General features: G+C 43.3%; 1 protein-coding gene and 1 long non-coding RNA gene across 10 annotated transcripts in view; one reads left to right on the top strand and one right to left on the bottom strand.

The window, feature by feature from the left end:
• The window catches only part of LOC138446686 (uncharacterized), a 37,758-nt gene extending 32,398 nt beyond the window's left edge, over positions 1 to 5,360 (top strand). The window contains exon 4 of the long non-coding RNA XR_011259512.1: positions 2,674 to 5,360. This is a non-coding gene — a long non-coding RNA (uncharacterized lncRNA). The remainder of the gene's footprint in view (positions 1 to 2,673) is intronic.
• The window catches only part of DOCK9 (dedicator of cytokinesis 9), a 288,392-nt gene that overhangs the window by 77,378 nt on the left and 191,559 nt on the right, over positions 1 to 19,455 (bottom strand). For all 9 annotated transcript variants that reach the window (XM_069601936.1, XM_069601934.1, XM_069601930.1 and 6 more), the window contains exons 16-27: positions 17,227 to 17,306; positions 16,952 to 17,139; positions 16,548 to 16,613; positions 15,384 to 15,476; positions 13,759 to 13,882; positions 13,278 to 13,399; positions 11,906 to 11,992; positions 11,443 to 11,532; positions 9,846 to 9,961; positions 9,503 to 9,572; positions 8,563 to 8,688; positions 7,946 to 8,017 (exon numbers count right to left, since the gene is read on the bottom strand). In XM_069601936.1, coding sequence (XP_069458037.1) covers positions 7,946 to 8,017; positions 8,563 to 8,688; positions 9,503 to 9,572; positions 9,846 to 9,961; positions 11,443 to 11,532; positions 11,906 to 11,992; positions 13,278 to 13,399; positions 13,759 to 13,882; positions 15,384 to 15,476; positions 16,548 to 16,613; positions 16,952 to 17,139; positions 17,227 to 17,306 — 1,234 coding nt within the window. The remainder of the gene's footprint in view (positions 1 to 7,945; positions 8,018 to 8,562; positions 8,689 to 9,502; positions 9,573 to 9,845; positions 9,962 to 11,442; positions 11,533 to 11,905; positions 11,993 to 13,277; positions 13,400 to 13,758; positions 13,883 to 15,383; positions 15,477 to 16,547; positions 16,614 to 16,951; positions 17,140 to 17,226; positions 17,307 to 19,455) is intronic.

Consider the following 19,455-nt stretch of genomic DNA (forward strand, 5'->3'; position numbering starts at 1 on the left):
ACCACACTTCAAAAGCATCAATTCTTTGGCACTCAGCCTTCTTCACAGTCCAACTCTCACATCCATACACGACCACAGGAAAAACCACAGCCTTGACTAGACGGACCTTATTCGGCAAAGTAATGTCTCTGCTTTTGAATATACTATCTAGGTTGGTCATAACTTTTCTTCCAAGGAGTAGTAAGCGTCTTTTAATTTCATGGCTGCAGTCACCATCTGCAGTGATTTTGGAGCCCCCAGAAATAGAGTCTGACACTGTTTCTACTGTTTCCTCATCTACTTCCCATGAAGTGATGGGACCAGATGCCATGATCTTCATTTTCTGAATGTTGAGCTTTAAGCCAACTTTTTCACTCTCCTCTTTCACTTTCATCAAGAGGCTTTTTAGCTCCTCTTCACTTTCTGCCATAAGGGTGGTGTCATCTGCATATCTGAGGTTATTGATATTTCTCCTGGCAATCTTGATTCCAGCTTGTGTTTCTTCCAGTCCAGCGTTTCTCATGATGTACTCTGCATATAAGTTAAATAAGCAGGGTGACAATATACAGCCTTGACGTACTCCTTTTCCTGTTTGGAACCAGTCTGTTGTTCCATGTCCAGTTCTAACTGTTGCTTCCTGACCTGCATACAGATTTCTCAAGAGGCAGGTTAGGTGGTCTGGTATTCCCATCTCTTTCAGAATTTTCCACAGTTTACTGTGGTCCACACAGTCAAAGGCTTTGGCACAGTCAATAAAGCAGAAATAGATGTTTTTCTGGAACCTCTTGCTTTTTCCATGATCCAGCGGATGTTGGCAATTTGATCTCTGGTTCCTCAGCCTTTTCTAAAACAAGCTTGAACATCAGGGAGTTCATGGTTCATGTATTGCTGAAGCCTGGCTTGGAGAATTTTGAGCATTACTTTACTAGCATGTGAGATGAGTGCAATACTGTGGTAGGCTGAGCATTCTTTTGCATTGCCTTTCTTTGGAATTGGAATGAAAACTGACCTTTTCCAGTCCTGTGGCCACTGCTGAGTTTTCCAAACTTGCTGGCATATTGAGTGCAGCACTTTCACAGCATCATCTTTCAGGATTTGAAATAGCTCTACTGGAATTCCATCACCTCCACTAGCTTTGTTTGTAGTGATGCTTTCTAAGGCCCACTTGACTTCACACTCCAAGATGTCTGGCTCTAGATTAGTGATCACATCATCATGATTATCTGGGTCGTGAAGATCTTTTTTGTACAGTTCTTCCGTGTATTCTTGTCACCTCTTCTTAATATCTTCTGCTTCTGTTAGGTCCATACCATTTCTATCCTTTATCGTGCCCATCTTTGCATGAAATGTTCCCTTGGTATCTCTAATTTTCTTGAAGAGATCTCTAGTCTTTCCCATTCTGTTGTTTTCCTCGATTTCTTTGCATTGATTGCTGAAGAAGGCTTTCTTATCTCTTGCTACTCTTTGGAACGCTGCATTCAGATGCTTATATCTTTCCTTTTCTTCTTTGCTTTTCGCCTCTCTTCTTTTCACAGCTATTTGTAAGGCCTCCCCAGACAGCCACTTTGCTTTTTTGCATTTCTTTTCCATGGGGATGGTCTTGATCCCTGTCTCCTGTACAAGGTCATGGACCTCATTCCATAGTTCATCAGGCACTCTATCTATCAGATCTAGGCCCTTAAATCTATTTCTCACTTCCACTGTATAATCATAAGGGATTTGATTTAGATCATACCTGAATGGTCTAGCGGTTTTAGCCTCCATCAACCATTAGCTATCAGGACTCAGGCATGGACAACTCTAACCACTAAGCATGACTGCCAGCTCCCAAGCCAGCCACTCCTAAAAAACAGGGTCTCCCAAGAAAAGCCTACCCAATGGCACTGAGTTAACAGCTGCTTAAACCATGAAAAGTGGATGGAAAATTCTATAATGGAGGGATGGGGTGTACCACGCGTACCTATGAGTCAATACTACAACAACTAAAAGTGGGACAACAATTGGGCGTCCTATACCTCCTGATATGTAAGATACAGGAGTACCAACTAAGGTGTATCCTTGCCACATAGCAAATCAAACCTGAAAGGAGTTTAGCCTCTAGACATCACTACACAAGAAACAGACGGTACAGAGAATCATGTAATGTATTACTGCTAGCTTACAATCGGCCAAATCTAGAGTGTGGGAAAATCTGCAGGTCAGGTGGCCTACTTTCTTCAACAAATACACTGCATACAGAAACAAACAAATGGAAAAGGAACAGTGTGAGGGTCCAAGAGAACTTCAGGGCCACATCAACCCATGGCAATGTGTGGACTGTGTTTAGATCCTGATTCAGATCAATTGTAAAATGACATTTTCGAGACACCTGGGGGAAACTGAATACAGATGGGGTGTGAGATGATAATGAAATATTGCTAACTTTATTGAGTGTCATAACGGTGCAATGGTTATTCTTTAACGGCTTTACCCATTGGATATTATACACTATAGTTTTACAGAGGAAATGATAAAATATTGAGGAAATGTTCTTAAAATACTCTAGGTAAAAGAGAAGTATGGGGGTGGATACATAAAGCAAGAATGGCAGAGTGTTGATAACTGTTGAAGCCGAGTGGGTGAGAGGTGCATGAGATTCGTTAAACTACTCCCTTTCCTTTTAAAATTTTCTATAATAGATTTTTTTATTAAAAGGAAAGAAGTGTGGTGAAGAGTGGTGTATAATTAACATACCAACCAACCAACAATACTGCTCGGTGATTAGGAGGTGATAACTCAGTGCCTTGGAAAGGTGAGATGAAGCTCCCCCTTGTGACAAACAGCTATTGTCAAGAGTCCTAATTTGGCAACACAGCAATGAGGTAAGATGCACATGGAAGGGTGATAAAGACTGAGGTGATGAGACGATTTTATGGAGGGCACTATAAACTGAGGTGGAAGCACATGACCCAGGCTAATGAGCTGATGTCTAGGGCAGTAAGTATATGAGCGCTGGCTCAGGACAGGACGCTAAGATGGCGGGGGACTTCCTGGCCAAATGAAACGCTACCCCCTGCCCATGTCCTGCTGTGGGATTTTCTGTCAGTGCTGCGGCAGCGTCCATGGTGGCCCAGCCCCCGCCATCTCTGCCTCCAACAGATGCTGCTGGTGAGAGGTCTGCCCGCCCACAGACTATTCAAACTCCAGGGGGAAGGCAGACTTGTTGGTATAAAAGTTTTCCAACCACTCTGGTAATGCACGCAATTTCACCTTGTTACCACCCTTCCTCTCCAGGGTCTCTATTAACTGTCCGCTGCTTGCCCGCGGAGCTCCCCCACAGTCTCATCGCTGTCTCTGAGCTAATCCTGTCTGCACTCTTCCCTCTACCCTCAGCCTGAGCCCGTACCTGGGCACGAGCGCCTTCCTCTGCCGGACCCTCATTCTCCTCCCACAAGGGAGGCGGCCTCCAAGGCCCAGGCGGAGCTCCAGCTCCAGCACCACACGAATGTCCTCTCGTGTTGGAGCTCACACAGACACCTTCACATGCTCTCCTCTAAATGTGTGTTCTCCTTCTCCAAGGACTCTGTCAACTACACGGTGGAGGCTGCACTCCCCACTCTGCCTACATCTCTCCTCAATGCTCTGCCTGGAGCACACACTGAAACACACCCTCGTGGACAGAAGCACGGCTGTTAACCATTCTACCATCACAGATGCACAAAGTTTCACACATCATTCAGGAGAAGTCCAGGCAGTCCACTCAGAACAGGAACCACACTGCCCTTCTTTCATTCTTCAAATGAATGCTCTTTTCTTGCTCAATTAAGACAGAAAATGGCTGAAAGCTAAACAACTGACACTTAAGGGAAGAGGTTCAGCCTGTCCCCAGCCAGGCTTCCAGCTTCCTGCAGGAGCACCTGTGGAATGCTAACAATTTGCTTGAGTCAACGCGGGAGGGAAGGAAACTCAAAATGAGTCTGCTGAAATTATAGCTGCTAAAACTAAACCACAGGGAAGAAAAACCTAAAGTACGCTGACCTTAGAAGCAGAGTGGAGCTGGGGGTTGGGAACTCTTCAGGAGGCCACAGTGAGGCCTGTTTTGCATTTTCCCCCCCAAAACTACTTATTATACATTCTAAGCACATCACCTATGGAACACTCAAGTCTGGAATGGTCACAGGTAATCAATCCAAACTTCGCAGGTCCATCTGTGGTGGTATGGAAACTGACTATTTCAGATGCTAGTTCAGAGAGAGGCTCTGATTCTCAGCTCTCCTCTGCAAAGGGGTCATAGTTTGATTGGCTGGGGATGGGAAGGTAGACACATGACATTGCCTCCACCTTCGGCACGACAGCATGCCGGTCTATCCCTCCCCATATATGTACGTCAGATGAAACAGCCTGGCCAGCACCAGGAGCGGAAAATGAAGACAGAGGCTCATCACACACTATGACCCCAAGTGCTGGTTTGTGGCAGACTTTCTTGGGAAGGGCACCTTCAAGGACACTGAAAGCACTGTCTAGCTCTTCTGTGAACTATGGCCCAGGTGCTCCTATGAGACAGGTGTGTGCCTGTTTACAGCAACTGAAGACGACTCACCAATGAGGAAAAATGTCAAGATCAGGATTATAAACACATTGGAGTATTTTGACAATCTTCAGCCTAAAAACACAAAAACTCTAAGGGGATTTGACCATGATTCTGGAAACCACCAATGGTGCAGAAACAGTGAATATGAACGTGTTCCCTAAATCCAGAGCACAGGGACTAAGGCATGCAACTCTACACATGTCAGACAAACATGAAAACAGCTGATGCAACCGTGTACAACTCATCACCTAAGACACGAGGCAAAGTGACTGCAGGCTTCAAAAAGCAGAAGAGAAGTTCCTTGGTCAAGGTGTGATTTAGCTAGTGCTTACCATGGGGAAAGGGAATTGGGAGGGGCAGTATAGAGCCAGCGAAAGAAGAGGCAAGAACTATTAGGTGTAAAATGAGCTGCAAGGATATATGGTACAACAAGGGGAATATGGCCAATGTTTTATAATAACTATAGATGGAATATAACCTTTAAAATTATGAATCACAATTACAATTAATTTATATAATATTGTAAAGCAACTCTACTTCAATTTTTAAGTCCTACAAAAATTAAAAACGAGTGGTTTCAGGGAAGGGCGGCATGATTTAGGGAAAGGGTGGTATCTTGGGTGACATGGAAGCAGAAGTCACGGGGGAGGGGAGTCCTTCTAAAAGTGACCAGTGTCGGACTCCCCCAAGTGATGAGCAGGTGTTCAGAATCCCTTTTTATAGTAAATTATGTTACAGTTAAGCATTCTCTTTTTGGATGCCTGTGTTTCTTTTCAAGCTGGAATGCTTTAAAATAAACTACCTCTAAAAACCTTCTGAATGCTGTTTTGAGACCAGGATATAATTAACTTACAGAAAAGGTTGTGCATGGCAGCACTTGAGTGGCCTGTGTAAAGCCCTAAAGGATAAACCAAATATTTATCCATGGAGCTAGAGAATTGGGCTATAGGCTGGGAACGGCAGGACACTGGTGAGGGACTGACTCTGACTTTGGCATGATTCTTGGTTTTGCGAGGCTGTGTGATCCTGGGCAAGGACCTAGATCTTCATGGGTCTAGACCTCCACCATGCGCCTCTGTGAAATAAGGGGGCAGCTACACAAGAAGATAGCTTTCTGGTCTCTACTGACCCCAAAATTCTGTGGTTTAATTTGGCATCTTGAAAAAAGAACACACACAATCCTTTATTAACTTTCTATCAAAGTTCTAGGCTAGATGACACTGATCCATGTGTGTTCAGTCATGTCTGACTCTTTGCAACTCCATGGACTGTAGCCCACCAGGCTCCTCTGTCCATGGGGTTTCCCAGGCAGGAATACTAGAGTGGGTTGCCATTTGCTCCTCCAGGGGATCTTCCTGATCCAGGGATCGAACCCATGTCTCTTGCCTCTCCTGCACTGGCAGGTGGATTCTTTACCACTAGCGCCACCTGATACTTGATTTTAAATACACTTCCCAGAAATGTTTCAGACGTGTTCCTCACCTCCTTGACCATAGCTCCCGTGGTCTACCTGCACATTTTCCCACCTCATCTCCATGAGGGCACGAACCACACTGCGTTTAACTGCATAACCTTTGAACCTCACATATAATAAGGGCTCAGCAGATACCTTCTGAACAAATTGGCTATTTAAAAAAATGTAATCAAGTCGCCAGTCTCTGAAGTGATCCCATTTAAAGACAAAAATAATGAAAATCCAGTAGGGCCTTGTTGTGAACTGAATTCTGTCCCTCTCACTGACTACCTCCCAGAAGCCCGATGTTGAAGTCCTAAGCCCACCTCAGAATGGGAGCGTTTTTGGAGATAGGGTCTTTGAAGAGGAAATTAGGATAAAATGAGGTCATCAAGATGAGCCTTAACCTTACAGGACACGCGAGGAGGATATTAGGATGCAGACAAGCAGGGAGAAGGTGCCCCCCGCCATAAACCAAGGAGAGACACCTCAGAGGAAACGAGCCCTACAGACACCTCGCTCTCAGACCTCTCCCCTCCAGAATCACAAAGAAATGAGTTTCTGTTGTTCAAGCCCCCGGAGTATTGTACTTGCGATGGCAGTCTCAGCAGACTAAGACTGGCCTAGAGCCTGTCTTGAATGGGAGATGACATCTTTAACAGAAAGGCAGTATAATATAACATGGTGAGGGTGTGTGTGTGTGTGCACGAACACGTGTGTGAGTGTGCCTAGTTAGCTGCATACTGCCAAGGAGACAATCTGCTAGATTTTTCCCTTGGCAGGCTGTGCTGGCGTGATCTAGACGGTGCGTTACTCTGCGGAAGGCAGGGCCCACCTCCATCTGGCATCTCCCTGTTCACTAAAATTGGACTTAAAAGGGGAAAAAAAAAAAAGGAAACCTCCTCAGGCTCCAGCACTGGAGCTTTAGGTTCTGAACCACACCCTCCCACCTGACAAAGTCCACCAACCTGTCCCCAGGCTTGCTTTGCACCCAGATCCCTGGTCCAGGGGGCCTAGAGCTCAAGCCTCCCTCCCTTGGGCCCCTTATCCTTCCCACATTCATTGCGGGGGCTGCTGGGCTCCAAAACGGCTGCTCCCTGCTCAAGCACCCGCTGCGCCCAACCACATGCCCCGAGACTCTGCTTCTGCGGAGCTAAGATGCAGCAAGAATCCCATCACACAGCAATTCTGGGACCCAGAGAGTCTCAGAAGCAATTCTGCCCACGGCCACCTGGGTTTACTGCGTTGGAATTCTATAAATATGTATCTACACTGAGCCTCAGACAGCCAGTGGTGGTGTCAGTCCAGAGTCAGTTCATCTTGTGGCAGAGACCAACAGGAACCAGGGGACATCCTGGGACACAGAGAGTCACACAAATCTGGGACCCACAGGGAGGAGGTGTCCGGCAGGGATGGAGCTGTGTCTCTGAGTCCACTCATTGGCTACTGAGGCTGTGTGGTCATATTAGATTTTCCCATCCAAGTTCCTGAGAATACTGTACCATGTTCAAGACACTTAAATACCAGGTAATTACATTTTAAATGAATGCTTAAGCTGCTACTCCTATTTCCACAAATGTGAAGACTTCTAAGCTATTCAAAGGAAAAGACGTACTTCTGTTTGGACTTTTAATAACACAGTGCTCCATGAGTGTGGGCTCTGGAGCCGGACTGGTCACAAAGCCCCCTCCCTCCATGTGCCATAGCACAGCCCTGGGCACTCATGCACTCTGGTCTTAAGCTTCTTCATGCATAAAACAAAGGGCGAGACTAGCACTTCTGCCTGTGGGGTTGTTGTAAAGCTAAAATGCCTTACTACTCAGAAAGCCCCTAGAGCAGTATCGGGACTGGTACCCAGAGAGCTTTAATAAGTGTTGGCTACAATGAAAGAGATGTCCCCCCACCGAGAACTGCCAGGTAAACCTTGAGAGGAAGTGGCATACCTTAACTTTGGAGTTTTCTATCAAATGCTGAGCCATGGATTTTATCAAAACTTCAAAGAAAAACCACGAATACTGAAAAAAAAAAAAAAAAAAGAATCCAGTAAGGAAAACAACAAATCAGAAGATGAGACGTTTACTCTCTTAGGAAGGTCACTGACACGAAACAAGTGTGACCTGAAAACACAGCTGAACCTCTTGACAAATGGTCGGACCCGAAGGGCACGGCAGATATGCACCTGCTTCCACGTGCCCAGCAGTAAACTGTGCTGTCCCACTGGGAAACTGGTACTTACACCTAACATGGCACAGCCAGCCACGATCTCACATGAGGCCTTTCCTCTCGGCTGACTCCCACCTGCGGATGCTTGCCTTTAACTCAGTGTCTGCCACTGGTCTGAATATGACTGTGATACTCTGAGTGTAGTAATGCCTTGCGGCTCTCTTTGGAGCACAAGCATAAACAGCAAAGTTGCTACTGAGGAGTTATCTCTGTTACCCACTTGGAGGAGCTGCTGACTGTCTCCAAAAGTACAAAGAGGGTGAAATGGATCAGGCCATGAAGTCTGAAGCTTCTTCAATTTGCCCACTGCAGAGCCACACTGGCCCTCCCGACGTACCTTGAGTAGTTTGTTGCTGGTGAGGAAGTCAGCAGAAGGCTTGAGAATCGTGGTCATGGATTTGGTCAGCTCTTCGTGCACTGTCTTGTATTCGGAAGCAATATATGGCTCGGCCTTATATGCATACTTTGAAGAAAGGGGAAAGGTACTTTAGTGCACTGGTTCTCCAAGATGGATTGAGGAGTTGGAGAGGCTCCCAAGGATGGAGACCAGGGACCAGGTACCACTGATGGGTGGGAGAGGAAGGTGTGGACACAGAAGGTGGGAAGGGTGGGTGTCATGTGACAGGAAGAGGGAGCCCAGGGTGTCTTCAGGGAACCCATCAAAACATGTGAACCATCTGACTCAGCTGGTGGGTCTTCCAGGACAGAACTCTACCTCCCCAAAACTGTAATCAACATGTCACATGACTGACATGCAGCAACTGATTCCTTGAAGCACCCCAACTTAGTTTAAATATAAACTAATACACAACTACAATTCAGAGGTGTTCAAGGCTAAACAGAACATATGTAACTATTCAGAACAGTAAAGGCCACTTTGTTCACTGAATATTGTATGTAAATGATGAACTTGTTGACATTTATCTAATGTAATCTCTTGCTTTCCTACATAGTCCAGTTTGATGGTGGCTAGAGCTAACCTTCCATCTTTAAACCTCTATATCATTTGGGTCACATTATTTGAAAAAAACCCTTAAAGAAAGAAATGTAGCTGAAAGGATGAAATTAAGGAAATAAATGAATGGCTGCCCCTCTTTGGACTTCCCCCTCATTCAAGTGCAAGTACTGGCTGCAGGAATAGGAGCGAAAGCAGAGGTGTTAAGTGTTATCCCAAATACATCTTCAAATAACTAGATTAAAGGAAAATAAAATAGGTCCTTAGAAGAAAAGTTGGAGAGCCACAGATTTGAATGACCGGGGTAGTTTAATTTACATACCTTAACATATGACCTCAAGTGGCTCTCCAATCCTTCCTCATGGCACTGGGCAACCACATGAATAATGACCCTACACACCACAGGAATGAATAAAGCAATGAATAGTAATGTGGAAATGGAAACATTTCATTATTATCACAGCAGTAGTAGAACAATGATGATGCTATTGGCACCACAGGAAACAAGGAAACAAGGCATTGGATGGGGTCCCCACATATGGGATCGAAACAAGTTTCTTAAATATCATGTTCAACATGTACTGGCACCCCAGATATGTATGGCTGTGCTCCAGATGTGGACAGACTGAGAGGGAAGAAGGGTACCACCTTTCCACCTTGCTCACCGTGTCACGTTGACCGCAACCTCCTCCTGGGTTGCTCGGGTGAGGACGCGGAAGAGCTGGTTTAGGATGGTGGGCAAGAAGGCGATCATCACGTGACCCTCCATCGCGTGCAGGCTCTACGGGTGTGGGATAGCAAGATCTGTGTTATCATTTTAAAAGTAAACTGACCCCAAGAAATTCCCACTCAGCTTCAAACACGGACGGAAGAAACTCGTTGAAACAAAAGGAGACAGTGGCAATCAGGCTACTGGACAAAGATGTCTGTGTCCAAAGCCTCAGAACCTGTGACTATGTTATATGGCAAAGGGGAATTAGGGCTGCTAGTCAGATTAGCTGGCCTTGAGACAGGAGACTCTGCTAGGTTATCCAGGAGGGCCCAAAGCAATCACGAGGGTCCTTAGAAGTCAAAGAGGGAGCAGGGGAGTGGTGGGGAAGGATGCATCAAGATGCAACATTGCTGGCTTTGAGATGTGGGAAGGGGCCGCAAGCCAAGGAATAAAGGAGCCTTTAGGAGCTGGAAAAGGGCGGGAAATAGATCAACCCCCGGAGCTTACAGAAAGGAACTCAGCCCTGTTAATAATGTCCTGGGTTTGGCCCAGTGAGACTCATGTCAGACTTCAGAGTTACAAGAAGTGCAAGAAAACAGATTTGGGTTGTTGAAAGCCACCAAAGTGAAAGTGAAGTTGCTAAAGCCACCAAGTCTGCAGTAATTTGTCAGAGCAGCAGTGGAGAATGAATAAAAGGTTCTTCTTCAAGTCTCATGGCTCCTATGATGTAGCTGAAAGGGGACTTGAAGCAGGGATTTCAGAATCCCCATTCCATTTCCCTTGGTCAAATGAAACCAATTCCACTTCTCACGCTTCGTCTGTTTTGTCCCAATGCCTAGAACACATTTTTAGCTATTGCTCCCCTAGAATCACGTTCTGGGTGAGACTCCCCTGGGCCAACCCTCCTGCTCGCCCCAGGAGCCTCCTGCCTGCACAAAGCTAGGGCTGGTTACATGCGCTGTTGTTGTGTAGTCACTCAGTCATGTCCAATTCTTTGCAACCCCATGGGCTGCAGTACACCAGCTTTCCCTGTCCTTAACCGTCTTCCAGGGTTTGCTCAAGCTCCTGTCCACTGAGTTGGGGATGTCATCCAACCATCTCATCCTCTGTCATCCCCTTCTCCTCCTGCCCTCAGGAGTTTATGTGCATTATTTCTGTTGTGTTTTCCCCCCACCTAGAACACATTTACCAATGTTACGTTGTCCCCTACAATGAACTAGAAGTTACTTCACGGTGGGACTGAAGGCACTGTCTTTTAAGTTCCTGTGACTGCTCTGTGTGCAGTGAGCACTCATAGAAAAAGCCTACAAGTGGCTGGTTTTCTATGTGGAATCACGTTTTAGGCCGGCCTGAGAAAAGTATATGTGCGGCTGGATGAAGACTGCAGTCATACCATTTCTGAGTCTACTCCTTGCCACTATCTAAAACCCTAGAGATGATATCACTGTGAGAACATCTGGTGAAGAGTAGCCTTATAAGGTTTCCAGGGATGGGAACAACACTCACCACCAAACAGAAAAAAGGGAGTTACTAAGAAAGACATCTGATACCTTAAGGTATTTTACAAGTTCACTTCCTAAGGCCTGGGCTCCAGATTCGGTTTTCTGACAGTACTGGAAAAAATTGTGTAAGTGCTGATCCTGCGGAGATAAAAGAAGAAAGGAAAATGAAAGCCTGTTAGCATATCTGGTGTGGATACAGAGGTATTTGCTTCTGCAGAATGCGTGTTTTATTCAGACTATGAAACATCATATAAAAATAAAATTAAAAAAAGAAAAGACTTCAAAGAGCCTCCAACAAAAGTAGAAAATTTATTATGAGAACTGTTACTTGTACTATCCATTTATATCATTACATGAGAGCACCGTATATGTACTTTCTTTCTTTACAAAAGGACTTACAGAGTGAAAATATATCTATGTAACATATCAATTACAATTTTATTCTGCCAATAAAATCCTGCAAATTCATTCACAAAGCCGTCACTGCTAACTTTAATGGAACAGCATGTACCTGAGTGTACACTGTGGAAACCAGATGAGTTGAAACTTTGAGCAGAGGCTTGCTTCCATCTACCCATTTAATTTCTGGACCATAATGCTGCAAAAATATGGAGGGAAAAAAAAATCCCAACAGATTAGTGACCTTGGCTTCAAACAGCATCTTCAGTTGAGTATACTGATGAAGTACTGAATGCCAGATAGCTTCACTGACTTGTTATTTACGCCTGGCTCATGGTAGGCATGTAACCATGCCCACTTTCTTCTTCCAAGTACATGCTCTTCTTAATAGATTGTCTAAGCTATCTTTTCTATATAGTTGCAGCTCTACAAATTATTGTCCATCTGAGAGGGAAAGGTTCCAATTCTACCAATCACTTGATCAAACTTGAACTCAGGATTCTGAAAGTGATGGCATAAGGTACCAGATAAAATAAATAGGATAGTAAGTATTCCTAGCACCTGAAAACAGTTGGTTATGTTTGTGCTTGTTTTTATTTCTGAAACCTCCTCTTTTCTCATTCTCAGACTAGGAATAATAACTGAATAATAACAATCATAACAACTGAATATTATTATGATTTTACCCTTATTTTTGAGTATTTTAACTATCTGTCCATAACATTGGCCCAAATTTGGTGCTATTTAAATGCAGAGATATTAAAAGCCATTCACAATGAAATGGACCAGATCTTAACTAAGTATGTTATAAAACTCAAGTCAATAAAATTTAAGATGGCTAAAAAGCATATAAAACCAACAAACCAATTGGAGAAATCTGAGAAGACTCAGGCTTTCATGAATCAGAAATGTATCAGAAAGGGCTACGAAGTGGATAAGGGATTTGCTTACTAGACTTACAATAAGCTGGAATACAATTTCTAATCATTTGCATGGCTGTAAAAACATATCTTTATTGAGCATGGCTAATTTGCAGAGACAAACTCCCATCTCATCATCAAGCTTCCATTTCCTGCTGAAGCAGTGCCAGTTCAGGGCTTATAAAATGCCCAAACTATAATTCTAGATTATGGTAACTATTACGAGCACTGCCTAGCGAAAGTGGCCTAGTGAAAGTCACTTAGTCGTGTCTGACTCTTTGCAACTCCTTTGGCTGTAGCCTTCCAGTCTCCTTTGTCCATGGAATTCTCCAGGCAAAAATACTGGAGTGGGTTCCTTTCTTCAGGGGATCTTCCCAATCCAGGGATCGAACCCAGGTCTCCCACATTGCAGGTTGATTCTTTACCATCTGAGTCACCAGGGAAGCCTTCCAATGGGCTAAGTTTACTTGTAAAATGAATAACTAAAACCAAAATATTGGGACTGGCAAAAATATTGCATGCTTTTGGAAGGAACTGGGGTAAACTGATCTTAAAGTCCCATACCCTGCCCATCCCATGTTCCTGGAAGCCTAGGTAGCCAGACGGGAGATTGGCTGAGACAGGGATGTGCTGCTCGCTAGTCACCACCCTTCCATCCTTCAGGAGAGGAAGCCAAGAATATCCAACTGTTGAAACAAAGAACAATAACAACAACAAAAATCACTGGAAGTATAGGAAAACGGATGAAGATAGCCACGTTACTAAATTGCCTGATTGTTAAGAACTAATTCCAATCTGACTAAGAAATTGAGACGACTCAGAAAAGAGCCTCTGCAGAAAAGACTCATAATGCATGTTGGCCCCCACAGTATGAGAAGTCTAAAACTATCTCCTATAAAATGTACACATGTGAGCCAGGCATGCTACCTTCTCTAACGTCATCTAAACACTCCTTCAGTGAAAGTACTCAAATTTAGAATCAAAACAAAATTTAAGAACCTAATGCACAAGCTGTGAACAATCAAAGGGATGATGACATTCAAACCTTGTGTTTCAACAACGTCCTTCTTCTTCGTGCTCCCTTTATTTGAATTATCGCAGCTGACATGGAAGAATGTGAACAGCAAGTGGTGCTTTTCATGTAGCTGGGTGGGCAATTCTATTTTAATCTGCAGGGAAGACAAAAATAACAATCTTTCTTATATTCCAAAACAACAGGTCACCCGTGCACAAACGTGCATTTGGTCTCCAAACTGATTTAACGCCTGCAGTTAAAGAGATCTGAGACTGCTGAAGAAATGGATCCTTAACACACTGTTATGGTCTAACTGTTTGTGTCCACCCTACAAATTCATAAATTGAAATTCTAGCTCCAAAGGTGATGGTATTAGTAAGTGGGGCCTTTGGGGGCGATTAGGTCATGAGGGTGGAGCCCTTATGAATGGGATTAATGCTCTTGTAAGCAATGGCACCCCACTCCACTACTCTTGCCTGGAAAATCCCATGGACGGAGGAACCTGGACGGTTGCAATCCATGGGGTCGCTGAGGGTCGGACACGACTTCATTTTCACTTTCACACATTGGAGAAGGAAATGGCAACCCACTACAGTGTTCTTGCCTGGAGAATCCCAGGGACGGGGGAGCCTGGTGGGCTGCCATCTCTGGGGTCGCACAGAGTCGGACACGACTGAAGCGACTTAGCAGCAGCAGCAGCAGCAGCAAGAGATTCTATAGTGCTCTCCAGTCCTTCCTGCCATGTGAGGACACAATTGAGAAGTCTGTGACCTGGGAGGTGGCCCTCACCCAACCATGCTGGCTGGCACCCTGATCCTAGACTTCCAGCCTCCAGGACCATGAGCAATTAATATCTGCTCTTTACAAGCCATCCAGTTCGAGGTACTTTGTTACAGTAGCATGAATGGACTAAATTCATTGTCCCAAAACAGGAAAGTTGGCATTTCAACTCTAGAAAGAACTGGAAAACACATGAGAGATGCCATTTTGTTGCCACAGCCAAGCCATAATGAAAAACCAGGTTTGACTATTTAAAAGCAGGATTCACATAGTAGTTTGAGTGAACTACATTATAATTCTACATGTGTGTGTGTTAATCACTCAGTCGTGTCTGACTCTTTGTGACCTCATGGACTGTAGCCTGCCAGTCTTCCCTGTCCATGGAATTCTACAGGCAAGAATACTAGAGTGGGTTGCCATTTCCTTCTCCAGGATATCTTCCCAGGCCAGGGATCGAACTTGGGTCTCCTTCATTGCAGGCAGATTCTTTACCATCTGAGCCACCAGCGAAGCGTATAATTCTACATAAGGAAATCCCCAAATAAAGAAGATTCTCAGGTCCAACAGATGTTTAACTATATTTAGGTATGAAGAGAAATAGGTGAGAATATTAATTGTGGTAGTGATACAGGAAGAATTTTGACTTTTTCTTTTCTGCATTATCTGTACTTTCCAACTTATTTTTTTTTTTTAATAAATGTGTTGCTCTTATAATTAGAAAAATTAAGTAAACCAAATATTTCAACATTTAGTTCTAGCACTGTAATTTCAGTTTTATATGCAGCTTTTCTTGATTTTTGCTTTGCTAAGCAAAGAAATTAAGAGTTTTCCTCAAAGCTGGTTAAACTAGGTTTTCCTTTGAAAACCTCACTTACCTCATCATAAAATTCTGGGTTTTGGTGATGGTGTAAAACCGCAGCAAAGGCGCTTTCTGTGAATAGCGGCCCACCAGGTCTGCCGTAAATGCACTAAAATGAGAATTACCAAAGGGAGATACCAGAATTCAATCAATAGAGCAAGAAATTAAACTCAGATGTGTCGTAAAGAAAGCACCATTCCTATAGCATAAATGAAGCCCTCTTTGATGGATTTCTCCTGCTTAGAAGACTCCAGGCCCACAAGCCCCCTTACTCCCCTCGCTCACCTCCCAGCCCTCCCCTATCCCTACTCCACTCCATGGACAGCAACAGCTCACTGCTGACTTTCACCTCCATGCCTTTTGCTGACACAATCCCTCAGTCTGAAGAACCTTCCCTTCCATGTACAACAAGCAAACTCTCACGCATCCTTCAAGAAATGATTCATTCCTTTCCTGTGTCCTTTTGGCAATTTTTTATACTAATCATTCAGCTTTATCCAAAAAACCATTTCAGTATCTTCTATGTGTCAGGAGCTTTTCCTCCATGACTGCCTTTCCCACTAAACTATGAATTTCTTGAGGACAAAAACTGTATTATATTCTTCACATATTATCTCCTTCCCTTTGGGGAAAGTCACTTCCACATAGTTAGAGTGAAGAATTTGGGTGCCTGGGTTTGAACACCAGTTCCACTAATGTATGGTCCTGAACAATTCATTTAAATTCTGAGCATTAGTCCCATCATGCAAAAAGAAAAAAAAAGCAGATAATAATAGTTCCTAACTCTAAAGACTGTTAGGAGCATTAAAGGAATCTAATATCTATAAGGCTGTCCAAGCAGAGCCTGGAATATAGTAAACACTCAATAAACATCACCAATAACCTACTACTGTTACTATTACAACTAGAATCAACATTTTCAAGCAAGGAACACGATGTTTACTGAACTGAATACGCATAAGAAAACCCCATCCCTAAAGAGTGCTACAAAACAGAAATTGCCAATTAAGAGCAAGCACTCAGTTATTCCTGTTCTGTAAGGTTCAGTGTATGTGGCTATAGTCCGTGACGGCACATATTTTGTGTTTGTGTCAACTAAAATGTGCTAAGTCCCTTTAGCTGTGCAGTATCAGGAACTGCATTTTTAAAATGGAAAAACGTGGACGCATAAAGTACCAACCTTCAGAGGCTTTGAGTCTTCCTCATCTGAATCTTTGAATTCAATGCAAATAGCAATATTTCTGGCCTGCGGCAACAGTTACATAAAAAAGAGAATTTAAAAAAAGATTAAAGTATGCAAATATTTATGAAAGAACATGAGAAGCCAAAAACCTAAGAAAGTTTGGTATCGAAAAGAAAACTTGGGATTCCTTGGTGTCCAGTGGTTAAAACCTGCCTGCCAATGCAGTGGACGCAGGTTCGGTCCCTAGTTGGGAAAGAGGCCGCATGCTGAGAAGCAACCAAGCGTGTGCACAACTCGAGAAAGCCCTTGAGCAGCAATGCAGACCCCGAGCAGCCAAAAATACACAAACAAACAAAACAAACTTTAAAAAAATTAAATAAAAACTCAATTCTGCCACTCACCTTGGCAAAAGACTTTTGACTGTCATATTTCAAGGACTTAGGATAAACATAAAGGTGATTGTTGTAGATGGTGTAAGGTTGAGTGTGTTTAGGGATGCAGGGTACAAATTCCTCCACCTCAAACGTAATCGGCATTTTAGTACAGGTTTCAAATTGCTTTGTAGGAATGTACGATGAGTTGACATAATCTAAAAAAAAAAAAAAATTAAAAACAAAAAACTGAAGTAAAAACCAAACAAAAGCTGGTCTGTTTATTACACAGAACGTACACTTACTAGGAAAGTCTGAGGAAACGTTATCAATTGTAATGTCTAGATTGCCCAAAATCACAGGGAGTTTAGCCATCTTCTCAGGTCTACAAATAAGAGAAAAGTCAAACAAGTTAGTTAGCTCTGAATTGTAGAGCAGCACTTCCTAGAGAAATATAATGCAAGCCATGAAAATAATTTTAAACTTCATAGAAGCTACACTTAAAAAGAGTAAAAAGAAACAGATGAAATTAGTTTTTAAAATATTTTATTTAACCTAATAATATATTAAAACTATTATCTCAATATGCAACGAGTATAAAAAGTACATTCTAGTTCTTTGAAATAAGATGTGTATTTTATACTTCGAGCTCATCTCAGCAGGACCTATATTTCAAGTACTAGGCAGTCACACGTGCCTAGTGGCTACTGTGCTGGGTACCACGAGCCCAGATAAGAATATTGCCAAAATGTTGCAGTGGAGGTTTTCCTGAACCACTCCATTCTCAACATACATTCTTGGCTCAAATAGAATCAAGAAAGTTCAGGAACCATCTGAGGCTCCACTGTCTAGTGAAGTGCTGGATATGAAGAAGGTGCTGAGTGAATTGTCTGGTGTCTGTATTTGGTCTGACTCCATCCAATACAGGGGTGTCCTCTGTGACAGTCCTGACAAGCATGCCCTCAGCCCTTCCTAGTGACAAGGAAACCTTCAACATAGTCATTTTGACACCCAGATTGCTCTTCCTTACAGCCTGGTAAAATTCACCTGGCTGAAGCTTTCAATCATCAAGGAGCCTAATTAAATTTCTCTAACACTTTTAAAATCATTAATAGACAGCTACCACACCTTCTTGAAGTCCTTGCTTCTCAGTTCTTTTGGGTCTTCCTCCAATGCCATTTCTCTCCCCTATATACACCCCATTTATATCATGGTTCCCAGAACTGTATCAGTAAGGTCCAGCAGGGCCTGAACAGGTTGGGTAGAGCAGCTGCCTGGTTTGAACAATATACCTTTCTACTGATGCAGCCAAAATTCTACTACTTTTACAGTCACACCACTCCAGTGAGGCACATTAAATATACAGTCACCTAAAATCCCTATATCTTTTTTATATGCTTTACTATCTGTTATATCTCTCTACCCTGTCTTTATATAATTATGTTTTTAGAAATCAAAACAGGATTTGATTTTTGTCCCAATGAAACTTTACCTTTTTATGACTGAGTCATTTGTAATTGATCAAGACCCTCCTAAATCCAGATTCTAACATCCAATGTATTATATATTCCTAATACATATGTCACGAAGACATTTATCAGCACTTTACATTCTCATAAAAGTCTTTCATGAAGATACTGCACAGACTATTGCCAAGAAGCAGCTCCTTCTCAAACCCCTATAAGCCCATCGCCAGACTGAGACTAGCTGTCCGTCACCCCTCCTCTGATCTGGTTACTCCAGCACTGAACAATTTCTCACACTTCTCTGACTTCTTGGTCATCTTAGAATATATGCTTTACATTCTTCTGTCGAACCAGCTTAGTAGACTCAATTGAAAAAGGAGACGCAGAAATATGGTTAGGACGACTAGTTCCCAGAACACAGGATGCTGCCTCCTGGTTCTTCAGAAGCCACCTGTTTAATAACGTCTTTGAGATCACTGGCAAGAAGCATCACAGCTCAGTGGCTCACAGATTCAGCATTTGGTTGAATTGTTCCCAGTTTTGAAAAGTTCCCAACTCCTGTTTTTAAGCTTCCTCAGACATCATCACTGTTGTCTTGAGCAGTCTCAAACCTGGATGTCCCTAATGGTTCCAAATTCTTGCTCCCACATAACTACAGCCTATGATGAACATCGTCGTCTTTGCCCCTCACCAGCCCCAACTAACGGAATCACTTTCTCTCAAGGTTCCTCTCATTTCCACCGGCCTTTTGTCAACATCTGTAAACCTCGTGCAGAAACTAACAGCATTATCACCTAAACTACCCAATATGGTAGCATTTAAAAAAAGATCTGCATTTTAAAGAAAATGTTCTATTTTTATACTTTGCTTTCAGATCCCCCGCAGAAATAAGAGACACAATCATGAGCAAATCAAACAAATATAAAATACCGCATCCCTTTTCTTAGACGGATGCTTCTTAGAGCACACGTCAGCAATACCATCTCTCTGACAGGATTACCTTCTGACTAAATCTTGGACTCTCTCTGATAATCACCACAAGGGGGAGGGGCAACATGGCTCATGAGC

Source organism: Ovis canadensis, chromosome 10 (genome assembly GCF_042477335.2).
Source record: "Ovis canadensis isolate MfBH-ARS-UI-01 breed Bighorn chromosome 10, ARS-UI_OviCan_v2, whole genome shotgun sequence".
Classification (NCBI taxonomy): domain Eukaryota; kingdom Metazoa; phylum Chordata; class Mammalia; order Artiodactyla; family Bovidae; genus Ovis; species Ovis canadensis.